The sequence below is a fragment of the Anastrepha obliqua genome, chromosome 2, assembly GCF_027943255.1.
Source record: "Anastrepha obliqua isolate idAnaObli1 chromosome 2, idAnaObli1_1.0, whole genome shotgun sequence".
Lineage (NCBI taxonomy): Eukaryota > Metazoa > Arthropoda > Insecta > Diptera > Tephritidae > Anastrepha > Anastrepha obliqua.
Genome location: NC_072893.1, coordinates 29,713,634 through 29,731,598, shown reverse-complemented (window position 1 = coordinate 29,731,598; position 17,965 = coordinate 29,713,634). Strand labels below are relative to the sequence as shown.

The following is a 17,965-nucleotide window of genomic DNA, read 5'->3' as shown; positions in this document are numbered from 1 at the left end:
TGAATATGATATCGCGCAAGTGGTCGCCCTTAGCTCGTATAGCGTAATGTGCCCGTTTTTCGGCATTTTCCATAGTTTTGGCCAGCGTCTCGGCCGATATGGCGGCTATTTCCCGTCGGATATTGGCCTTAAGTGCGCCTAGTGTCTTTGGCTTGTTGACGTAAACCTTAGATTTCAAATAGCCCCAAAGAAAAAAGTCCGGTGGCGTCAAATCCGGTGATCGTGGCGGCCAGTCAAAATCGCCGCTTTTTGATATCAAACGGCCAGGGAACAAAGTCTTCAATAAGTTGACGGTGGCTCGTGCTGTGTGTGGTGGTGCGCCATCTTGCTGAAACCAGAAATGCTCCATACCATTTTCACGAACAATCGGCATCACAAAATCGGTTATCATGGCCCGATAACGCTCTTGATTGACGGTCAATGGTTGGTGTTGACCATTTTCAAAGAAGAACGGCCCAATGACCATATCAGCGCAAATGCCACACCAGACTGTAACTTTTTGGTCGTGGAGAGGTACCTCTTCAATAATTTAAGGGTTTTCAGTGGCGTAGAAACGGCAATTTTGCTTATTTACGGTTCCGTTCAAGGAGAAATGGGCCTCATCACTCATAATGATTTGATGCCAAAAATCCTCATCAGTTTGGGCCATTCGGACGACAAAATTGGCATATTCCAAGCGACGAGGCTTGTCGGCCGGCAACAGTTGTTGATTTAGTTGTATTTTGTACGGGAATATCCCCAAATCCAAACCAATGATACGTCGTAGAGTGGTCCGAGGGATGTCCAACTGAGCAGAACGACGATTACCTGACGTTCGCGGCGATGACTCGATACTGGCTCGTACGGCCGCGATATTTTCGTTAGATCGTCTTGGCCGCTTTTTATTTGGACGTCGGGTATTAGCCACAGTGCCGGAAGACAAAAATCTTTTGTGCATTTGCTTGATTGCGTTCTTTGACGGCGCACTTTTCACTTTATTTTTTTTTCTCCACGCACGTTGCGTTTTTACGATCGAGAAGGAATTTTGAATGTACAGCTGAACAATTTCAGCGCGTTCTATTGGGGTGTACTGTTTCATGGTATAAATCTCCTTCGACTGACGCTTCCAACGCGGTATGTCATTAGCTGATCTGAAATTACAGTAAAAAGTTATAGGGTTACTCAATGGGTCAGTTTAATATGGCCAACCCTATATATAAGATATAGCTCTCTCTCTCCTTTTCCTCTACGTTATATCTTTTTTCTCCCTCGCGGAAAGAAAATGCCCAAAACATCGCATGGCCTTGAAATTTTACTCTCCATTCTCGCTCGTCCATCGACGCCTAAGAAATTTCACTTCAAAAAGCAGATCACTTTGACATTCAAACTATCACATCGCAAGGAAAAAACAAAAGTTGTTCTACTGGCATCACCTTGTATGGACGCACTTGAGATTAGCTATTAATTTAGAAATATTCAAATATATTAGAACGATCGAGTTACCATAAGCAGAAGTAAGTAAATATATTTTTATCCGAATTATTTAGTTAATTGCAATAGATTAAATAATGTACTCGCCTAAAAATTACGTCTTCATGAACGGAGTACCGTGGGGTCATTGTATATGAAATGTTAATGTAATAATAAGTTCACATATAAATAGATGATCTACTTTTTCATGCTTACCTTAAAAAGCGAGATTTCCCACACAAAATTTCTCTCCTAAAATCTGAGATTATATAATAATCCTACTAATAACCATACTTTTTGACACACCCTGTGTTTTCTGTGTAATAGATCGTTATTTTTACGCGTGTAACGAAAAATGTCAAAGTAAAAACTAAATAAACTGGACGCCGGCAAAGAAAACAGGTCTTTAAACATAATTCTAATAAAATTTTTGTTAAATACATATTATTAATTATGCATTCATATAACGGAAAAAAGCGTGTGGTCATAAACGTTTTTTCCTCTTATTACTTATTATAAAATGTAATATCGAATTTCGAATGCGTATGGCTGCCATAATTTTTTGAAACCTTAGTATACGTCGTTTACGGATTTCCTCCAACAGTTGATGGCAGCCAAATGCGTAATTAAATTAAGGGGTTACATGGGTTTCGTCGGTTAAAAAAAGGCCTATTTTCAATAATTTTTCTATGCAAAAAATTATTTATTTAATTCAAACTTTTTCTTGTCTTATAGATATATATTTAAAGAATAATTTCTGAAATTTTCAAAAAAAAAAAAACATTAAAACTCCTCCATTGTGACGTCATTTCCGGTGACCCCTCGAAAAAAAGGTGCGTCCGCGTTGTCAGCATAATTCCTGACAGGATCATCAAAAATAAAAAAACAAAAATAAGTGTTTAGTTAAGACCATAAACTCGTGCTTCAAGAAGGAAAGAAAAAAAAAGTAAAAATTGGAATTTCGGCAGACATTTTTCCAAAAAAATGAAAATTTCGGCCAAATTTGCTTGACATTTTTTTTTTTTTTTTTTAAATAGTTGTAATTGAAAAAAAAAAATCCTTCGTTCAAGCACGAGTAAATTTTATTTCGAACACCTGTGTAAAATTTCATCTAGATCGGTTCAGTAGTTTTCGAGCACATTTGACAGCCGACTTTGAAAACACGGTTCCGAGAAAAACGCGTTTAAAGTTTTGATTAACAATAAAAGTGGCTTGGAGCGCACGCCTTCCAAAGGCTGTATCTCCGAATTTATTATTCGGATCGACTTGAAAATTTAGGATAATATTCTTGAGATGCTGTAGAAATTAATAAGCCAAAAAAATCGATTTTTTGAACTAACGAAACCCATGTAACCCCTTAACTATTCCTTCTCCTTGTATTTTCTTCATATCATTAATAATAATTAAAGAAACCAAATACACCGAAATATTCCACCAAAATAATTTATATGAAAAAAAAAACTTTCACAACAGTATTGACAACTGATAGTCGATTTTATAGATAATTTGCCAAATGTGAACGGATGGATTAATTTTGTGGATTTATTGGTAATTATGGCATATGTGAACGTACTTTTAGGATAAAAACATAAAATTTATTTTAAAACTTATTTTTAGTGATTTTACAAGCCTTTACGATAAGGCTCTTAAAATTATTCAAACGATTGATTGGGAATCGGTTTTAAAACGAATATTACTATTCAAATAGTTTCATTGATTATTCGAATACTTGTAACATTTCGAACCTTCAATCGTCGCGTTAATTGTGAAATATAATAATAATAAAAGTATTTTAATAAAATGAACATAAGTAAATTTGCACAATGCAATTAAACGAATCATCGAACACGAGCGAACGATTATTTGAATGCCACTTATCGAATATCAAGCGCATACTGCCCAACCAAACGTTCATATGTAAATCTCTGGCAGCTCGTCAGTAATTGCAACCCTGAAAATTGATTTAAGAAAACAATGCATTCTTAAGTGTGGCAGCTCTGATTCTAAAAAGCGGTGTGTTTAACAGCTCCGCCAAACGGGAAAAAATTGTCATATATTAATCGTTTAATTTTCGCTGCTGTTATTTTAATAATTTAGCAGCCATGGTAAGTTTTATTATAAATAATTAGTGCTGCTTCTAAAACTAATAACACTTATAACTTGCAGACGATTGGAAAGAACAACAAAATGATCCAGCACCTTAACTATAGGGTGCGGATCATGCTGCAAGACTCCCGCACTTTTATCGGCACTTTTAAAGCATTCGACAAACACATGAATTTAATACTTGGCGACTGTGAAGAATTTCGCAAAATTCGATCGAAAAATTCCAAAGTACCAGAACGTGAAGAAAAGCGAGTTTTAGGATTTGTTTTGTTGCGAGGTGATAATATAGTCTCGCTGACTGTTGAAGGACCACCACCACCAGAGGAGGGACTACCTCGTGTACCGATGCCCGGAGCTGTAGCGGGTCCTGGTTTGGGACGTGCTGCTGGTCGGGGAGTGCCGGTGAATATTGCATCGGCTCCAGCTGGTTTGCAGGGTCCAGTGAGAGGTGTAGGTGGACCAGCACAGCAGCATATGACACCAATGGGTAGAGGTGTGCCGCGAAATCCAATGATTGGTGCACCATTACCGGGTATGGTGCCCGGTGTAATGCCACCTATGCCTGGTGGTATGGGGCGCGGTGGGCCGCCACTACGTGGACCACCACCCGGTATGATGCGTGCTCCACCACCGGGTCGTGGAGGTTATTAATTGTATACATATGAATGTATGTATTTCCAATAAAGTCTAATTTACCTAAATATATTTAAAGAGAATTAATTTTGAAAACTATTTGAGCGTTTTTGTTCGAAAATAGCTAGAGGGGGGGAGTATAATAGCTGGCATGTAATTGGATAATATTTCGACTAGTCTTATTTGCGGTATTCTGGATATGCATACGTATACGTATGGAAAAATGCAGTCTGCATACCAAAATACACAACTGGTTTTAAAAACTTAAATTTAGTTCTTTGAAACTGAAATGCGTATAAAAAAATAAAAACCGAAATTCTTAATTTTTTACAGCCTAACCCCTTGGGTGCTGCGTTTGGTGGTGCTGGACGTACTTTTACCACATCTGTCACGTTGGGCCAAGCCGTAGCCAGCGTTCAGAGACATATCGGGCTCAACGTGCATTTAGCTATGGGTGTCAATCATAGCATGGACACGCCCATTACCGTAGTGGCTGTTTGCGCTGGTTCTGGTGCATCTGTGCTGAAAGGTTACGAGGCAGATCTTTTTATAACAGGAGAAATGCCGCATCACGATGTGTTGGACGCAAATCATCGAAATATTTCAGTAATTCTGTGTAATCATAGCAACTCCGAGCGTGGATTTCTACAGAAATTTCAGATCAAGCTTCACGATATACTAAAGGGCGATTGTGAAATCATAATTTCTGAAAAGGACGAGGACCCTCTGAAGACCGTAATTAAAAGTTAAACTTCGACGGTGAATTATATAAATATCTAAACATTTGCATTTTCTCCTTTTTTTTTGTATACACGTTTAAGCAGATCGTTTATTGCATTTTGTTAAATTTAAATTTTTGTACTTATTCAAAGTCTAACAAGCACCTGCAGCTAAAAGTTGCGTATTTCGTATACTGCCTTTAAAGAAATAAAGAATCCATTTTCTAAAATGCTTTTGAAGCAATTTTGGAGAATTTTCCGCTAAAAATTTATTGGCAGAGACATTTTTTTCTCTGTGTACGAGGGAGGAGGAGCTCATTTGTAGGAAATCGCTGGTTTACCGGGCGCAGAGAATGCAAGAGAATAGAGAATTCATTAGATCTGTTCATGAAGCAAATAGTTTGTAATAATTGTTACAAATTATCACATTTTGGTGTTCATGTAGTCAAAAAACTTTCAAAGTAGGTGAAAGTAAGAGAGCAAAATGACAAAGTTTTTACTGGATACATTTTTACTTATAAGCTTTACTTCCCTTTTTTGTTTGATTTTTTTTTAACTGCAATACGAGGTATCTCAAGTGAAAATTTTTTCAATTTTTGTGACAACAATTTAATCAGCTATTCGTAAATTTGCAAGTTGCAAGGTGTTACTGGTTATGCGTTCATGTACTTTTTTGAAGTGAAACTTCTTAGGCGTCGATGGACGAGCAAGAATGGAGAGTAAGATTTCAGGGCCATGCAACATTTTGGGCATTTTCGTTCCGCGAGAGAGAAAACAGATATAACGTAGAGGAAAGGGAGAGAGAGAGCTATACCTTATATATATCTGAGATACACTTTAGGCTATTTTTCCTGAGTTGTTCCTTGCAGTTGCTAATTTCTGCCTACTTTTTGGCGCTTGTTTGTTGATGCAAACTTGTAGGAAACATATTTTTGGTACTTTTTGGCGTTATATATCCTTGGTGCCTACTGTTTGAGGCGTTTTTTGGTCCCAATTTTTTGGCTTTTTTGGATTTATTGGTACTGCCTTGCTATGATTTTTGCCGTTGCTGCGGTTCTGGAATCGCTGCGTTTATGCAGGCTATAAGCGCTCGGAGTAGTGCGCGTTGTGCCACGGTTTGTGTCTGGCGTTTACCTACACCGCTCGATCCTTCTCCGTTTTTTGTAAATTTTGTCTATTTGTATTCTCTGCAGGCCCGACGAGAGGGGGGGATCGGGTAATTTTTCCCCCGGGTCCGCAGTTTTCAGAGGGGCCCGGACTCGAGATTATACGTATTTATATGATTTAGGCATCATTGGAAAGGGACCGCATTTGCAATTTTCCCCCGGGGCCCGGATATGCTCTCTACGGCTCTGATTCTCTGCAAATGTAGTGAATGTATTTATATATATATTCTTTCTCTCTCTCTCTCTCATTCTCTCTCGCGTTTCCCCCTTTTTCTTTGTCTTCCTTGAAAGTTCCACTTATGTTATGTATACTATGCTACACACACTTTTTTGTTGATATTTTTCCCTTTGGGAGAGAATTCTTGGAAATTAAGTTATTGGATAATTTTTACATGAACAGACCTATTGCATTTCTGTAGCAACAATATGTCTCACACATATGCGCACACTCATAGAAAACAATTATGCAAGTTTTTTCAAAAGAGCCAACACGCATTTGAGAAAAATATAGGTATATAGGAAAAATGGTATTTAAAGCTGCAATTAGTGGTGCCTTAGCCATAAAGCCACAGCCGCAAAATTACAACATTTGCCGATTAGTCATGCCGTCACCATAAACAGCTGACATTGAAGTAAAATTAATGACAACATTTGCATTTTGTCATAAAAACACGGATAAATTTCCACTAAGTCAATTAATTTTTCGTCGTTCATTACTAATATTCAATTTTTTTTTCACAAATATAAGGTATTTTACAAAGTTCAATAGATACATACGGTTATGGATATGGGGTTATGGTGAGGCACCCAAGAATGATAGAATAGAAGGCTGCATATTCCGAATTCGCTATGAATAAACAAACAAAAGGAAGCGAAATGACTTGTTTGTGAAGAGGAGAGTAGGCGGAAGCAATGGAAACAACTAAACACACGCATTCTCATGGCAGCCGCTTCTACGTTACCGGAATAAGTCAGGTTTTTCTTAACCAAGGGCTGCCGCCTCAGTAAACTAGCCCTGCCTAGGTTACCATACCCCACTAAACACAAGAAATTATACGCCCACACACACACACACTTTCTTGCCTCGACGTCTTTCCCATAAAAACGCAAACAAACTACACCTGGAGGCTTTATGTTATTGTTGTTGTAGCAGTAAGTGTAGAGTATATCATTGGTCGTCTTCCTCAGGCTCATCTAAAGGTAGGCCCAGAAAACATGCTGTTTCGACAGATTGGGTCCAGAGCGAGAGGGGTGTTAGATGAGTGGGTTTGATGGGGCATGGGGAAAGGTGGTTAGTGTCGTGCGGGGTGCCTGAACATGCCGGACAAAAATTAGGTAAGTCGGAGTCAATTCTGGATAAGTAGGAGTTTGACCTGCTACAATATCCAGAACGTAATTGTGCCAGTGTTATGCGGGTCCCACGGGGAAGCTGGAGCTCTTCATCTGCAATGGGCGGTGGTTGGATTCCGATGACGGCATTCAATGGACGGGAGCTTATGAAGGTGGTAACAGTCTCCCGGCGAATGTCGGTTAATGCCTGTCTAAACACTGTCCGGTCCAGTAGGTCTCTGTTTGTTTTGTCCTGGATCTCGTCGGCGAGGCTTTATATTTATTTGTGCTTTCACAATTTAACACACGGCACTTCGTTTTCGTTAGTTTGTGTAGTTTAAATTTCACAAATCAAAGTATTACCAAGCCGTTCACTGAATTTGCACGAACATGAAATTTTTGGTCCTTTAGTTTGTTTTGTATTGGAAAGGGAGCTGGCGTCAGACTTGTCAAAATCGCGAAAAATAAAGTAACTTTTGGTATTGAATATTTGGGACTAATAAATAGCAAATAAGGGTCAATATACATAAATTCCAGTTATAGGTTTTTTTTAACTCTTAACGGCCGAAAGGCCCCGCTACGTAGGGGGACACAGTACTTAAACGATACAAAAAGAGAATCCCCAATGCGGGGACATGAAAAGAATTCAGTTTTCATTTCATTTATTTATCATCGCTGTAGTTTTCTTTAACAAATATTGCAACTTCGTATATCCCTGGTTTATTGATCATATAAAAATATAAATCAAGTAAATATCGTATATGAATTCAAATATCTAAATAAATCAGTTTAAATGTTTAGTTTAAGTTTTCATCCTTATAAACGTTTCGGAATTTCACCTAATTTTCCGTCATCTTATGGGCGAGTACTACAAAAAAAAAGCTCTCGGCCGTTAAGGGTTAATTTTTTAATTAACCGCCTTCTTTACAAAAACTTAATTCGAACACATTGTCTTCCCGTCATTAACCAAAGAAAGAGAAATACGAATTTTATATTAGGTTAAATAAAAATATTTCATTTTTCATCTTTAAATCATAGCAACAGTGGAAAATTATCGAGCTACATAAGTAGAATTTGCATACAATGGGGAGTAGGAGTAATAAAATTTTTACAGTGTACAGAACATTTAAAATGGCTTTTCATAGCTTACGCACATAAAAATTAAATGCATATCTATAATTTAATTTTCTACACAAAGCGTATATGTACGTATGTATGTAACTATTTGTATCTTACGGTAAAGTGGTGAGTGAGCAAGTCATCAAAGTCGTTTGTGTCCATTTTTGTTTTGAAATAGAAAAGAAATATCCGAAACTCTTAAGTTAAAAGCGAAAGGAATAATTAATTTTATAAATAGAGCAAGTTAATATATGTAGACTGTTTGGAAAATTAATATAGATAACAGTACTGTCTTGTCATTTTTTAACTTAAATTTACATATACTAATCTGCTGTATTGCTAATTATGAAAACACAATACAAAACATAGCTGTAGGCAGAACTTGAATGCTAACAGTATTTTTAGTATTTTTTGGCCCTTGCTACTACTACTGAGTGCTCTTCGTAAGTTTCTGTAATACTTTAAGTCCTTGTTCCTGATACTCTTGCTTCGACATCCAAAAACCATCGCGATCCTTTGTTACTTCAGCTAAAACAGCGCCACCAATGAAAACCATATCTTTTCGCCGTGGTGGATCCTCAATACGAATTTTGAATTTCTGCAAAGAGTGATGTGTGTTTTTTTTTTTCATAAATATTTGTTCATTATTTTGCACTTTGCACCGCATACCGCTAATTTATCGATATCATTCTTGAGCACACGTTCCAAATACAATTGCTTTATTTCGCGTTCCAAACGACTAGGAAGACCTGGATACATGGTTGAACCACCAGATAGAACGATATGCTTGTACAATTCCGGGCGCATATCGATATCGGCCGCTTGTATGGTGTTGAACACTAACTCAGCTATGCCTTGGCCCTCAACGTTTATTAGATGGGGCTGGAAGAGCGCCTCTGGCGCTTCAAAACGTTCACCGCCCACCTTTATCACACGACCATCGGGTAACTGTAGAAAATAAGAGAAACAAATAAATATATATATATATGTACATGTACACTTATATGTATTAGGATGGGGAAAAAGAGATCCATTATCTTTGCGTAATTGGTTTAACCCCTTGCCGTGCCATTTAGCTCGACGAAACTCGGGCCCAAGTGCTACGCGTCAACGCGTGCTAAACAGATTATCAAGTGGCGTACAGATAAAAATTAAAATTCAATCACGACACAGGCTCCTGATGTTTATATTTGATCCGACTATCTGTATACGACCTCAGCTCGTGATATTTACGTTTGGTCAGACGATCTATTCACGAGCCTGGCTCTTTAAAGCACGGCAAGGGATTAAAATTGTTGTATGGTCAATCTTTAACTCCTGAGCGATGCTACGACTACTAACATGCCGGTCAACTTCGATTATTTCTGTTATTTTATTGATGTTTTCTTTAAGTTCAAAAATTCCTGAACTGAATCGACGAAACCAAAACTGCACGTAATTAGCTGTTGTACAGGGTGGGCCATATAGCGTTTACTTTTTGAACCACCTATTTTTTTGAGAATGTTAACACAAATGGCATGCCAAATGTGTTCATAATTTACTTAAAGGTTTGACATTTACGAAATGGGACGCTATACGCTTGAACAAAATTGGGAAATATTGAAAACCTATTTCCAAAGTGGTGAGTCTTCTTCTTCTTTTCTGATTTTCACATCGGTGGCTACGTCAATAAGCCAAATTGTCGGATTTGGGGCTCAGAGAATCCACACGTTACTGTAGAGAAGCAAGTGCATCCACAACGAGTCACTGTTTGGTGCGGTTTTTGGTATGGCGGCATCATTGGGCCATTTTTTCGAAAATGAGCGAGGAGCCGCGGTTACAGTAAATGGCGAGCGTTACACTGTAACTTTTGGCTACCGTTTTTGAATTCCGATATCAACTGGCCGCCTCGGAGCTGTGATTTAAGCCCGTTGGACTATTTTTTGTGGGGAGCCGTTAAGCACAAATGCTATGCGAACCATCCAGAGCCGATTAATGCTTTAAAACACGAAATCGAAGTTGCCATTCATGAAATTGGAGCCCAAACAATCGAAAATGTGCTTAAAAATTGGGTTGATCGAATGGCCTACTGTAAAGCCAGTCGTGGCAGTCATTTGAACGATATTATTTTTTATTCATAAATGACAATGTACAATCTTCAAAATAAAAAAAAAAATTTGAAAAAATATTGATTAGTTGTTTTTTTTATAACCTATTCAAAAAGCAAATTTTACATAGCCCTTCCTGTAGCATCGGCACCATAAACACCATTCACAACTTCAGCGATCTGGCTTGCATTTTCGTCGTTATCAAAGAAACACTGTAAAATGTACCGAGTGATAGGGTACGGTGCACTAGGAAATGCTAGTTTACTGGGGCGGCAACCCTTGGTAACGTAGATTTTTCTTTGTTAATTTCCACTGTTAACACACTGTAACTCACAACTGAATGGAACAAACAAAAAATAGCAAACGGAGTTTTTTTAGTGTGAAATGTCAACTTGAAAACGAGCATAAACTCTAAATTGTTTGATCGATACTTTACGATCCATCGATCACCACAACCATCTACCGAGAAAATAATGGATTTCTTTTTGCCCAAAACTAATATTTAACGAACTACATCGGTTATTTACGTACTGTATATGACTCAACAAGAACAGTAGTTTCCAATGCCAATCGCTGTTCCATCTCAATATCGTAACCGATATAACAGAGTTTCTCCTTCATCATGCGCACAGTCTCAAAATCAGCGGAATGATTGAACGCGTAACCGCGCAAAAGCAGTAACTATAAGCAAAATATACATTTATATTTATTATTTCATTATGAACATTTGCAGTGACACAGATTTCAGAGTCACTAACCTTAATCAGATATCGTGTGATATCACGGCCGGCAATATCCAGGCGTCTGGTTAAATGTGGCAGTGCAAATTCCTCGTACACCGGGCAAATATGCGTCACACCATCACCCGAATCGATCACCACGCCCGAAATTAAGCCTTGCGCGTAAAGTGTTAGCACTGCCTGAATTGCAATATACGCCGAATCGAAGCCATACTTTTCGAACATCACCTGTGAAGTAGTTATTGGAGAATTCAAAGCATTAGAATATACCAAAAATCATGTGAAAATAGAAAATAGAAATAGACCGCATAATAATATTTTAACGAATTTTTGCAACTTACCTCAATCATCTTTTCTCTATTCTTTAGTGGATTCATGGGCGGTTCTGTCAAAAGTATTTTTGTATTCTTTGGATCAATATTCATTTTTTTCGGACCAAACGTATAATCCCACACGTGACACATGTCCTCCCAATTGCGCACCACACCATTCTCCATTGGATAGGACACCTCTAAGAGCGAGCGTAGTTGTGAGGCTTCATCGCCCACCATTAGATCCTGTAAAAGTTTTGTTGTGCGACACCAATGATAAAAGCATTTAGTAAACGAAGCATGCCATACGAATTACAATTTATTAACGGCATAACAAGTCAAGAGTCAAGAGGAAAATGCTGAAACACTGTACAGTCAATAGAATTTTACTAATCCATTATAAAGCGCAATTTTAGCTTCATCTATATGCAACTACAATAACATTCGGGTACACTTCGCAATAGATAAATAACAGATAAGCGGCGGCGGGTGATATGTTAACTATTTTTTATTGCTTAAATGCGGAACACAAAGCTGTTTTAGCCAATTAGCAGCGTCCCTACGACAGTTGGATCACTTCAGCAGTATTCCCCGTGTGGGGAATATTTATGATACTACAAAAACAACAACCCAGTTAGCCAAGTCGACTCTGACCATTGATTTTTGTTAAATGACTTGGGAGAGGCTCTCGGCCAAAGAGTTGTTGAATTTTTCTACCGCTCCCATATGACAGCTGGAAGCAAATGGATTTAATACTACAGCAATATGTTTCAAAAAAGTTTCGCCTTCCGCTGAATGTCGTTTCGCTGCTACCGGAACGACCTGACTTTATACTCCGCCAAATACTTTTACTTCAGCAGCCCCCTTTAAAAATATATGAGTCATGTTTTATGCCATTGCAACAACAGCAATAAGAGTTTTTAAAGATTTTCCAATTTCAACTAGCAGCGATTGGATGAGAGCGTCACATATGACTTTGTATGTATGTATGTACATAGTACACATACCTATTGGATAAATTTGCATAAAGGGTGTTTTTTTTAGAGGTTAGGTTTTCAAGTTGGCACTACTTTTTTCGTAGATGGTCTTTTTGACAGCTGTCACTTGATTTATGCTCAGTTTGGTTTGCCATTTCATAATGAATAGACTTACACCTGAACAAGCGCGTCGCACGTTCGGTGAATGGGCCCAAAACGAGATGGCCACCGATCCCGATTTTCACAAGAAAATTTTGTTCAGCGATGAAGCTCACTTTTGGTTGAATGGGTATGTCAATAAGCAAAATTGTCGCATTTGGAGTAAACATAATCCACAAGCCATTGCTGAGGCGCCGTTACATCCTCAAAAAGTCACTGTTTGGTGTGCTCTATGGGCAGAGGGAATCATTGGTCCATATTTCTTTAAAAATGAAGCCGGCCATAATGTTACAGTCAATGGAGAGCGCTATAGAGCCATGATTAATGACTATTTCGTGCCTGAATTGGGCGATGTTGATGTGGACGACCTTTGGTTCCAACAAGACGGCGCTACATGCCATACAGCCAACGCAACAATAGATTTATTGAAGGAAACTTTTGGTGAGCGCATTATCTCGCGCCGTGGACCTGTGGCGTGGTCTCCAAGATCGTGCGACATAACACCGCTGGACTATTTCTTGTGGGGCTATGTGAAGTCGCTTGTCTACGCAGATAAGCCTGAGACGATTGACGTCTTGGAAGAGAATATTCGGCGCGTTATTGCTGACATACGGCCCCAATTGCTGCAAAAAGTGGTCGAAAATTGGGCTTCTCGGCTGGAATTTATTCGAGCCAGCCGCGGCGGCCACTTGCCCGAAATCATTTTTAAAACATAATGGCAAACCCTTATCTTTATAATAAAGCTAAATTCTTGGCCATAACATTAAATTATATACGTTTTATTTCATCTTGAAAACCTAACCTCTAAAAAAAACACCCTATATGTAGAACCTCATTTCTGAGATGTTTAGGAACATTTTTTTAATAAATTAAAGATGTTTAATAATGTAAAATAATAACGCAAAAGAAAAGCGTTGTAGAATTACAAAAACTACGAAAACCAAAACCTTCAAACCTAAACTTAGCAAATCGAAAATTGTTTCCATATGTCTTATAAATAAAGTGGCGCAAAATTAGTCACCCTATCGGAAGATTCATAAGAGGTATGTTCGTGAAGCAAATAATTTGTAACAATTATTATCATATTTTGGTGTTCATATATCCAAAAGACTTGCAAAGTAGGGGAAAGTGAGAGAGCAAAATGACATTTCATTTTGAGGGGAAGTTGCAAGTTTTTACTGTGTACATTTTTACTTGTAAGAATTTGCAAGTGGGGAAAACAGTTGATCGCAAAGTAAAAAACAAACAAATTAAAATTTGCGAACAGTCAAAGTTCTAAACTTAAATAAAAATGGTGATTAAAAAGGAAAATGTAAATAAATATATTTTAGATAAAATTCATTAAGTTTATTTGAAGTCATATATTAAATAGGAATCGGCCAATGATAAAGAGATATGCCCTTCTGAACCACCGCCTCCAGTCAGCGTTGCTGTAATTTTCTAAGTACAAATCGAAAGCATTGAAGGTTTATTTTGTGTTTCATGCTTGTACTTCTTGGTTATTATCTAATTTGGAAGAAAGCTGCGTTTGCCACAACAACACAATCGCCAAGGGAATGTTCTTCATTTGATAGCGATGATGAAATGGAACAAAATATTGTGGATAAAATGAAATCATGTGATGCTAAGCTTAGACCTGGAAAGTCCACCATCGACCAGATATTCTTAATAGGACAAATCTTGGAAAAACTCACGAAAGGAGAATCGACACACACCATCTTTTCGTCGACTTCAAAGCTGCATTCGACAGTACGATAAGCAGTTATGCCGCGATGAATCTGAATTTGGTATCCCCGCAAAACTAATACGACTATGCAAGATGAAGTTGCTCAATACCAGCAGCGCCATCAGAAATGGGAAAGAACTCTCCGAGCCGTTTGACCCGAAACGAGGTTTCAGACGGGGTGACTCGCTATCGTGTGACTTCTTTAACCTGATATTGGAAAGGCAACTAATTGGCGCGATAACCGCTAACGCGATTTTGACCGAGTTTAACATAGTGCGCCAGTCGTTCCTTTCTTGTGCTAACCGGTGCCAGTTGGACACACCAAGTGATGCCAAGTCCTTCTACACCTGATCTTTCCAAAGCAGAGGAGGCCTTCATCTTCTTCTGTTACCACCAGCTGGTACCACAACGAATACTTTCAGAGCCGGAGCGTTTGTATCCATTCGGACGACATGACCTAGTCAACGTAGCTCCGCTATGCCTATTTGTTTTTTTGTTTTTAATTTAATATGAAGCAGCTCAACTGAAATTTTTTCTAATTTTTGTGATTTATCCCGCCAACAATTTAATCAGCTGCTTGTAAAACTTGCAAATTGTTACTGCGTTCATGCACTTTTTTTCATATTTTTTCTCTTTCAGAGCGAACTTCTATTTCTATATTAATCTAACTAATATTTGCAAGTGGCGTCGTGCATTAGTCATATTTGACACTTCTGAACTAGACAGCTGAAGTGCACAAACATACAAGTAATGGAGCGCGTAAAGGTTAAAATACAGATTTTCATCACTCAAAACCTATTTTTTTTTATTTAGTAAAAACGTTATACAAAAACAAAATTGGATGATTAATTTTGCATCACCTTTAATACGTTGATCTCCTATGCAAATTGATTCTTGGCCGTACACAATAGATTTGCAAAGGCAATTGACATTTGTTTTTAGCCAAGAGGCACCGAGAGAATGGTAACACTTAAATCACTTAGGCTAAAAGCCCATTGTATTCAAAGCTCTGGAAAGTAAAAGGGTAGATACTTAGACGCCGTAACAGTTTTGATGCTCGTGAATATATTTAAAGTTTCCGAAAAAAGTGATCAATTCTCATGAGGACGAAAAGCTTCCTCCTTCAACCTACGTATCAAATTTACATATTTTTCATATTCAAACAACAACAATTGAAATGATACATTAACATGCGCAAATATTGTTAGTATTCGAAAAAAATTGTTAGTAAGAGAACTCAAACTTCTTTGTACACCATCAAATAGAGATCGAATCTCTAAAATTACACGTGAAATAAAATTAAAAAAAAAAGAGAATACAAATTGAAATAATAACTATGCATGTATTGTTTAACATTCAGAAAACAAAAAGTGATGCTTAGCGAAAAAGGTTTCAAATGCAAGGTATTCAAGTCAGTTAGTAGGTATGCGCGCTATGGTGCCTCAGGCGCATAATATTGTAATTTGTCAAACATATACACATACATATCTATGTATATTATATTTAGCTGCTTGCGAAGCGTTTGCTCTTTTACGGTATGTGGTTTTGCTTATTTTTTAGTAGCTTTTCAAGGCATTCTGGAATTACATTTTCTATAGGCATATCTAAATTATTCTAAGAATTCTAATTTGTTCACATTTTAAAGTTAATGGTGTCTAAAAATAGAGACTTACATCGACATGTAAATCCTGCAAAAATATTTTTAAAAAGGTAATGAAAAGAACAGAAAAATACGTAAGAATATGCTTTTAATAAAAATGTAATAGTTTCTTAACTTTTATTAACTTAGTTCTTCATTTATGTAAAGTAACAAGCTAAAGCACTTTAACTAGACATATCTTCAATTGGTTACTAAATTTTCATCAACAGCTTGTTTAAGATACTCGTATATTTATGTGCTTTAAAGTGCTTAACAAATTGTTGATAAAAATATCATTTCTACAATTTATAAAAACTTTAGCTATTGCATATAAATTTAGTAAACCATTTTAATCTCACCTTCACTTCTATGTCACCGATTTTATTAACAGCACGAATTATCGGTCTGCCAACCATGGAGGGGAATATGTGTGCAGGGAAATTACTGCCAGCATAACCACATTTCACGAACTGAAAGATAAATAAAGTTTCATTGCATGTAGCTAATCCAAATACATGTAAGTGATAAATAAAACATATACATATGTATATGTGTATGCGCATATTTTGTATAAATGTATGCACCTTTGCCAAAACAGCATATTTGGCTTTACAAGTTTTCGTTATTAGATCAATTCCGATTTTTTTAAATTAAAATGCTGTCAAATATGATTTAATTTTTGTTGTGAGGGAATTATTAGTAGCAATGAAGTGCTTCAAGTTCACAGTTGTACAAAACTGTCTTCAGATTGGGTAAAATATCTCTTAAACACATTCAGCTTATGAGGCTTCATTTTTCAAAATTCAAGTACTAGTACCACTGCAGGTTGGCTAGTTAGTTACGCGCACCTTTTAATGGTAAGCAAAGCGAAAGAGTTAGATAATAAAAAGCAGATAAAGAAAACACCATTTTTAGGCTGCTTTACAGAAGTATTTCGTATGACTAATGCAACAAATATTGTAACTATGATTTGAAGCACTGCATTGGTGATTTAAAAATTAAATCCCAACCAATGTTTTTTATTCCCAGTTAATTTAGTAAAATTGAATAGGTTGCAAATAATAAATATTGCAGATCTATCATCTTCAAAATGCTTTGTTTGCAAGCACACAGGGTCAGCACAGGTGGGCACACACACCCAACACAACAGATCAATTTCACTTTGTTTAGCTCCAGCAATGCAGATCTTTTTTAATTCTTATTTGTAGGCATACATTTGGCAAAATCAAGGCGCCGTGTAGGTGTGGTCAGACCAGTAAAGCTTAATACATACACCGGTTCCATTATCGCATACGATAACATTGCGTCCCTTGCTATCCATTTCCACTGTTGGTAATGTTGACTCGACCACCGACGATCACTGCTTTCAATTCCTTCGCTTGCAGATTACACCGCTCCTGTATTGAATTTTCTATATACTTTTTCACTTTCTACTTCACAATTAATAGCCGAAAAATATAATTAATATTGTCAGCCACAAATTCATGGGCAATAGGAATTTCTTTACTTTTTTTGCGGCGATGACTAACGTCAAAATCCGTGGGGCCATTTGTGTTGAAGTAGCAACACTTATGTTGTATAGTGTTGCCGTTTGTATTTTCGGCCGAAATTTCGAAAACTTTATAGCATATACATACCTACAAGATTTAAAATACATAATTATTTTATATTTCGCGTAGTTTTATTTTATTTTTGTTGTTGTTATTTGGTTAATTTTCAACTGACAGCCGTTTTATAGGCAAATTTGGTATTTTTTTAATATATTTACATATGTACATCCTATGTAAGACGAAGTGCATCATCCT

The 17,965-nt window shown here is 37.2% G+C and overlaps 3 protein-coding genes across 4 annotated transcripts in view; 2 read left to right on the top strand and 1 right to left on the bottom strand.

Moving 5' to 3' along the window:
• The window catches only part of LOC129237689 (NIF3-like protein 1), a 49,694-nt gene extending 44,515 nt beyond the window's left edge, over window positions 1-5,179 (top strand). Inside the window, exon 4 of the mRNA XM_054872577.1 lies at window positions 4,522-5,179. Within this exon, the coding sequence (XP_054728552.1) occupies window positions 4,522-4,938 (417 nt within the window). The 3' untranslated portion in view covers window positions 4,939-5,179. The remainder of the gene's footprint in view (window positions 1-4,521) is intronic.
• On the top strand, window positions 3,422-4,287 carry LOC129237691 (small nuclear ribonucleoprotein-associated protein B). Its single transcript, XM_054872578.1, has 2 exons — window positions 3,422-3,554; window positions 3,616-4,287. Exons 1-2 carry the CDS (start codon window positions 3,552-3,554, stop codon window positions 4,204-4,206), a joined length of 594 nt encoding a protein of 197 aa, XP_054728553.1. The 5' UTR covers window positions 3,422-3,551; the 3' UTR covers window positions 4,207-4,287.
• A 3,122-nt stretch (window positions 5,180-8,301) lies between the features above and the next one.
• Window positions 8,302-17,696, bottom strand: LOC129238517 (actin-related protein 2). Of its 2 annotated transcripts, XM_054873566.1 has the most exons (8): window positions 17,434-17,696; window positions 16,520-16,630; window positions 16,195-16,209; window positions 11,690-11,905; window positions 11,367-11,576; window positions 11,140-11,289; window positions 9,191-9,469; window positions 8,302-9,119 (listed from the first exon to the last, which is right to left on the bottom strand). In XM_054873566.1, the coding sequence occupies exons 1-8, from the start codon at window positions 17,479-17,481 to the stop codon at window positions 8,949-8,951; spliced, it is 1,200 nt and encodes a 399-aa protein (XP_054729541.1). In that variant the 5' UTR covers window positions 17,482-17,696; the 3' UTR covers window positions 8,302-8,948. The 2 variants fall into 2 exon arrangements, with proteins under 2 accessions (XP_054729541.1, XP_054729542.1); XM_054873567.1 differs by lacking the exon at window positions 16,195-16,209.
• Window positions 17,697-17,965: the final 269 nt, after the last annotated feature.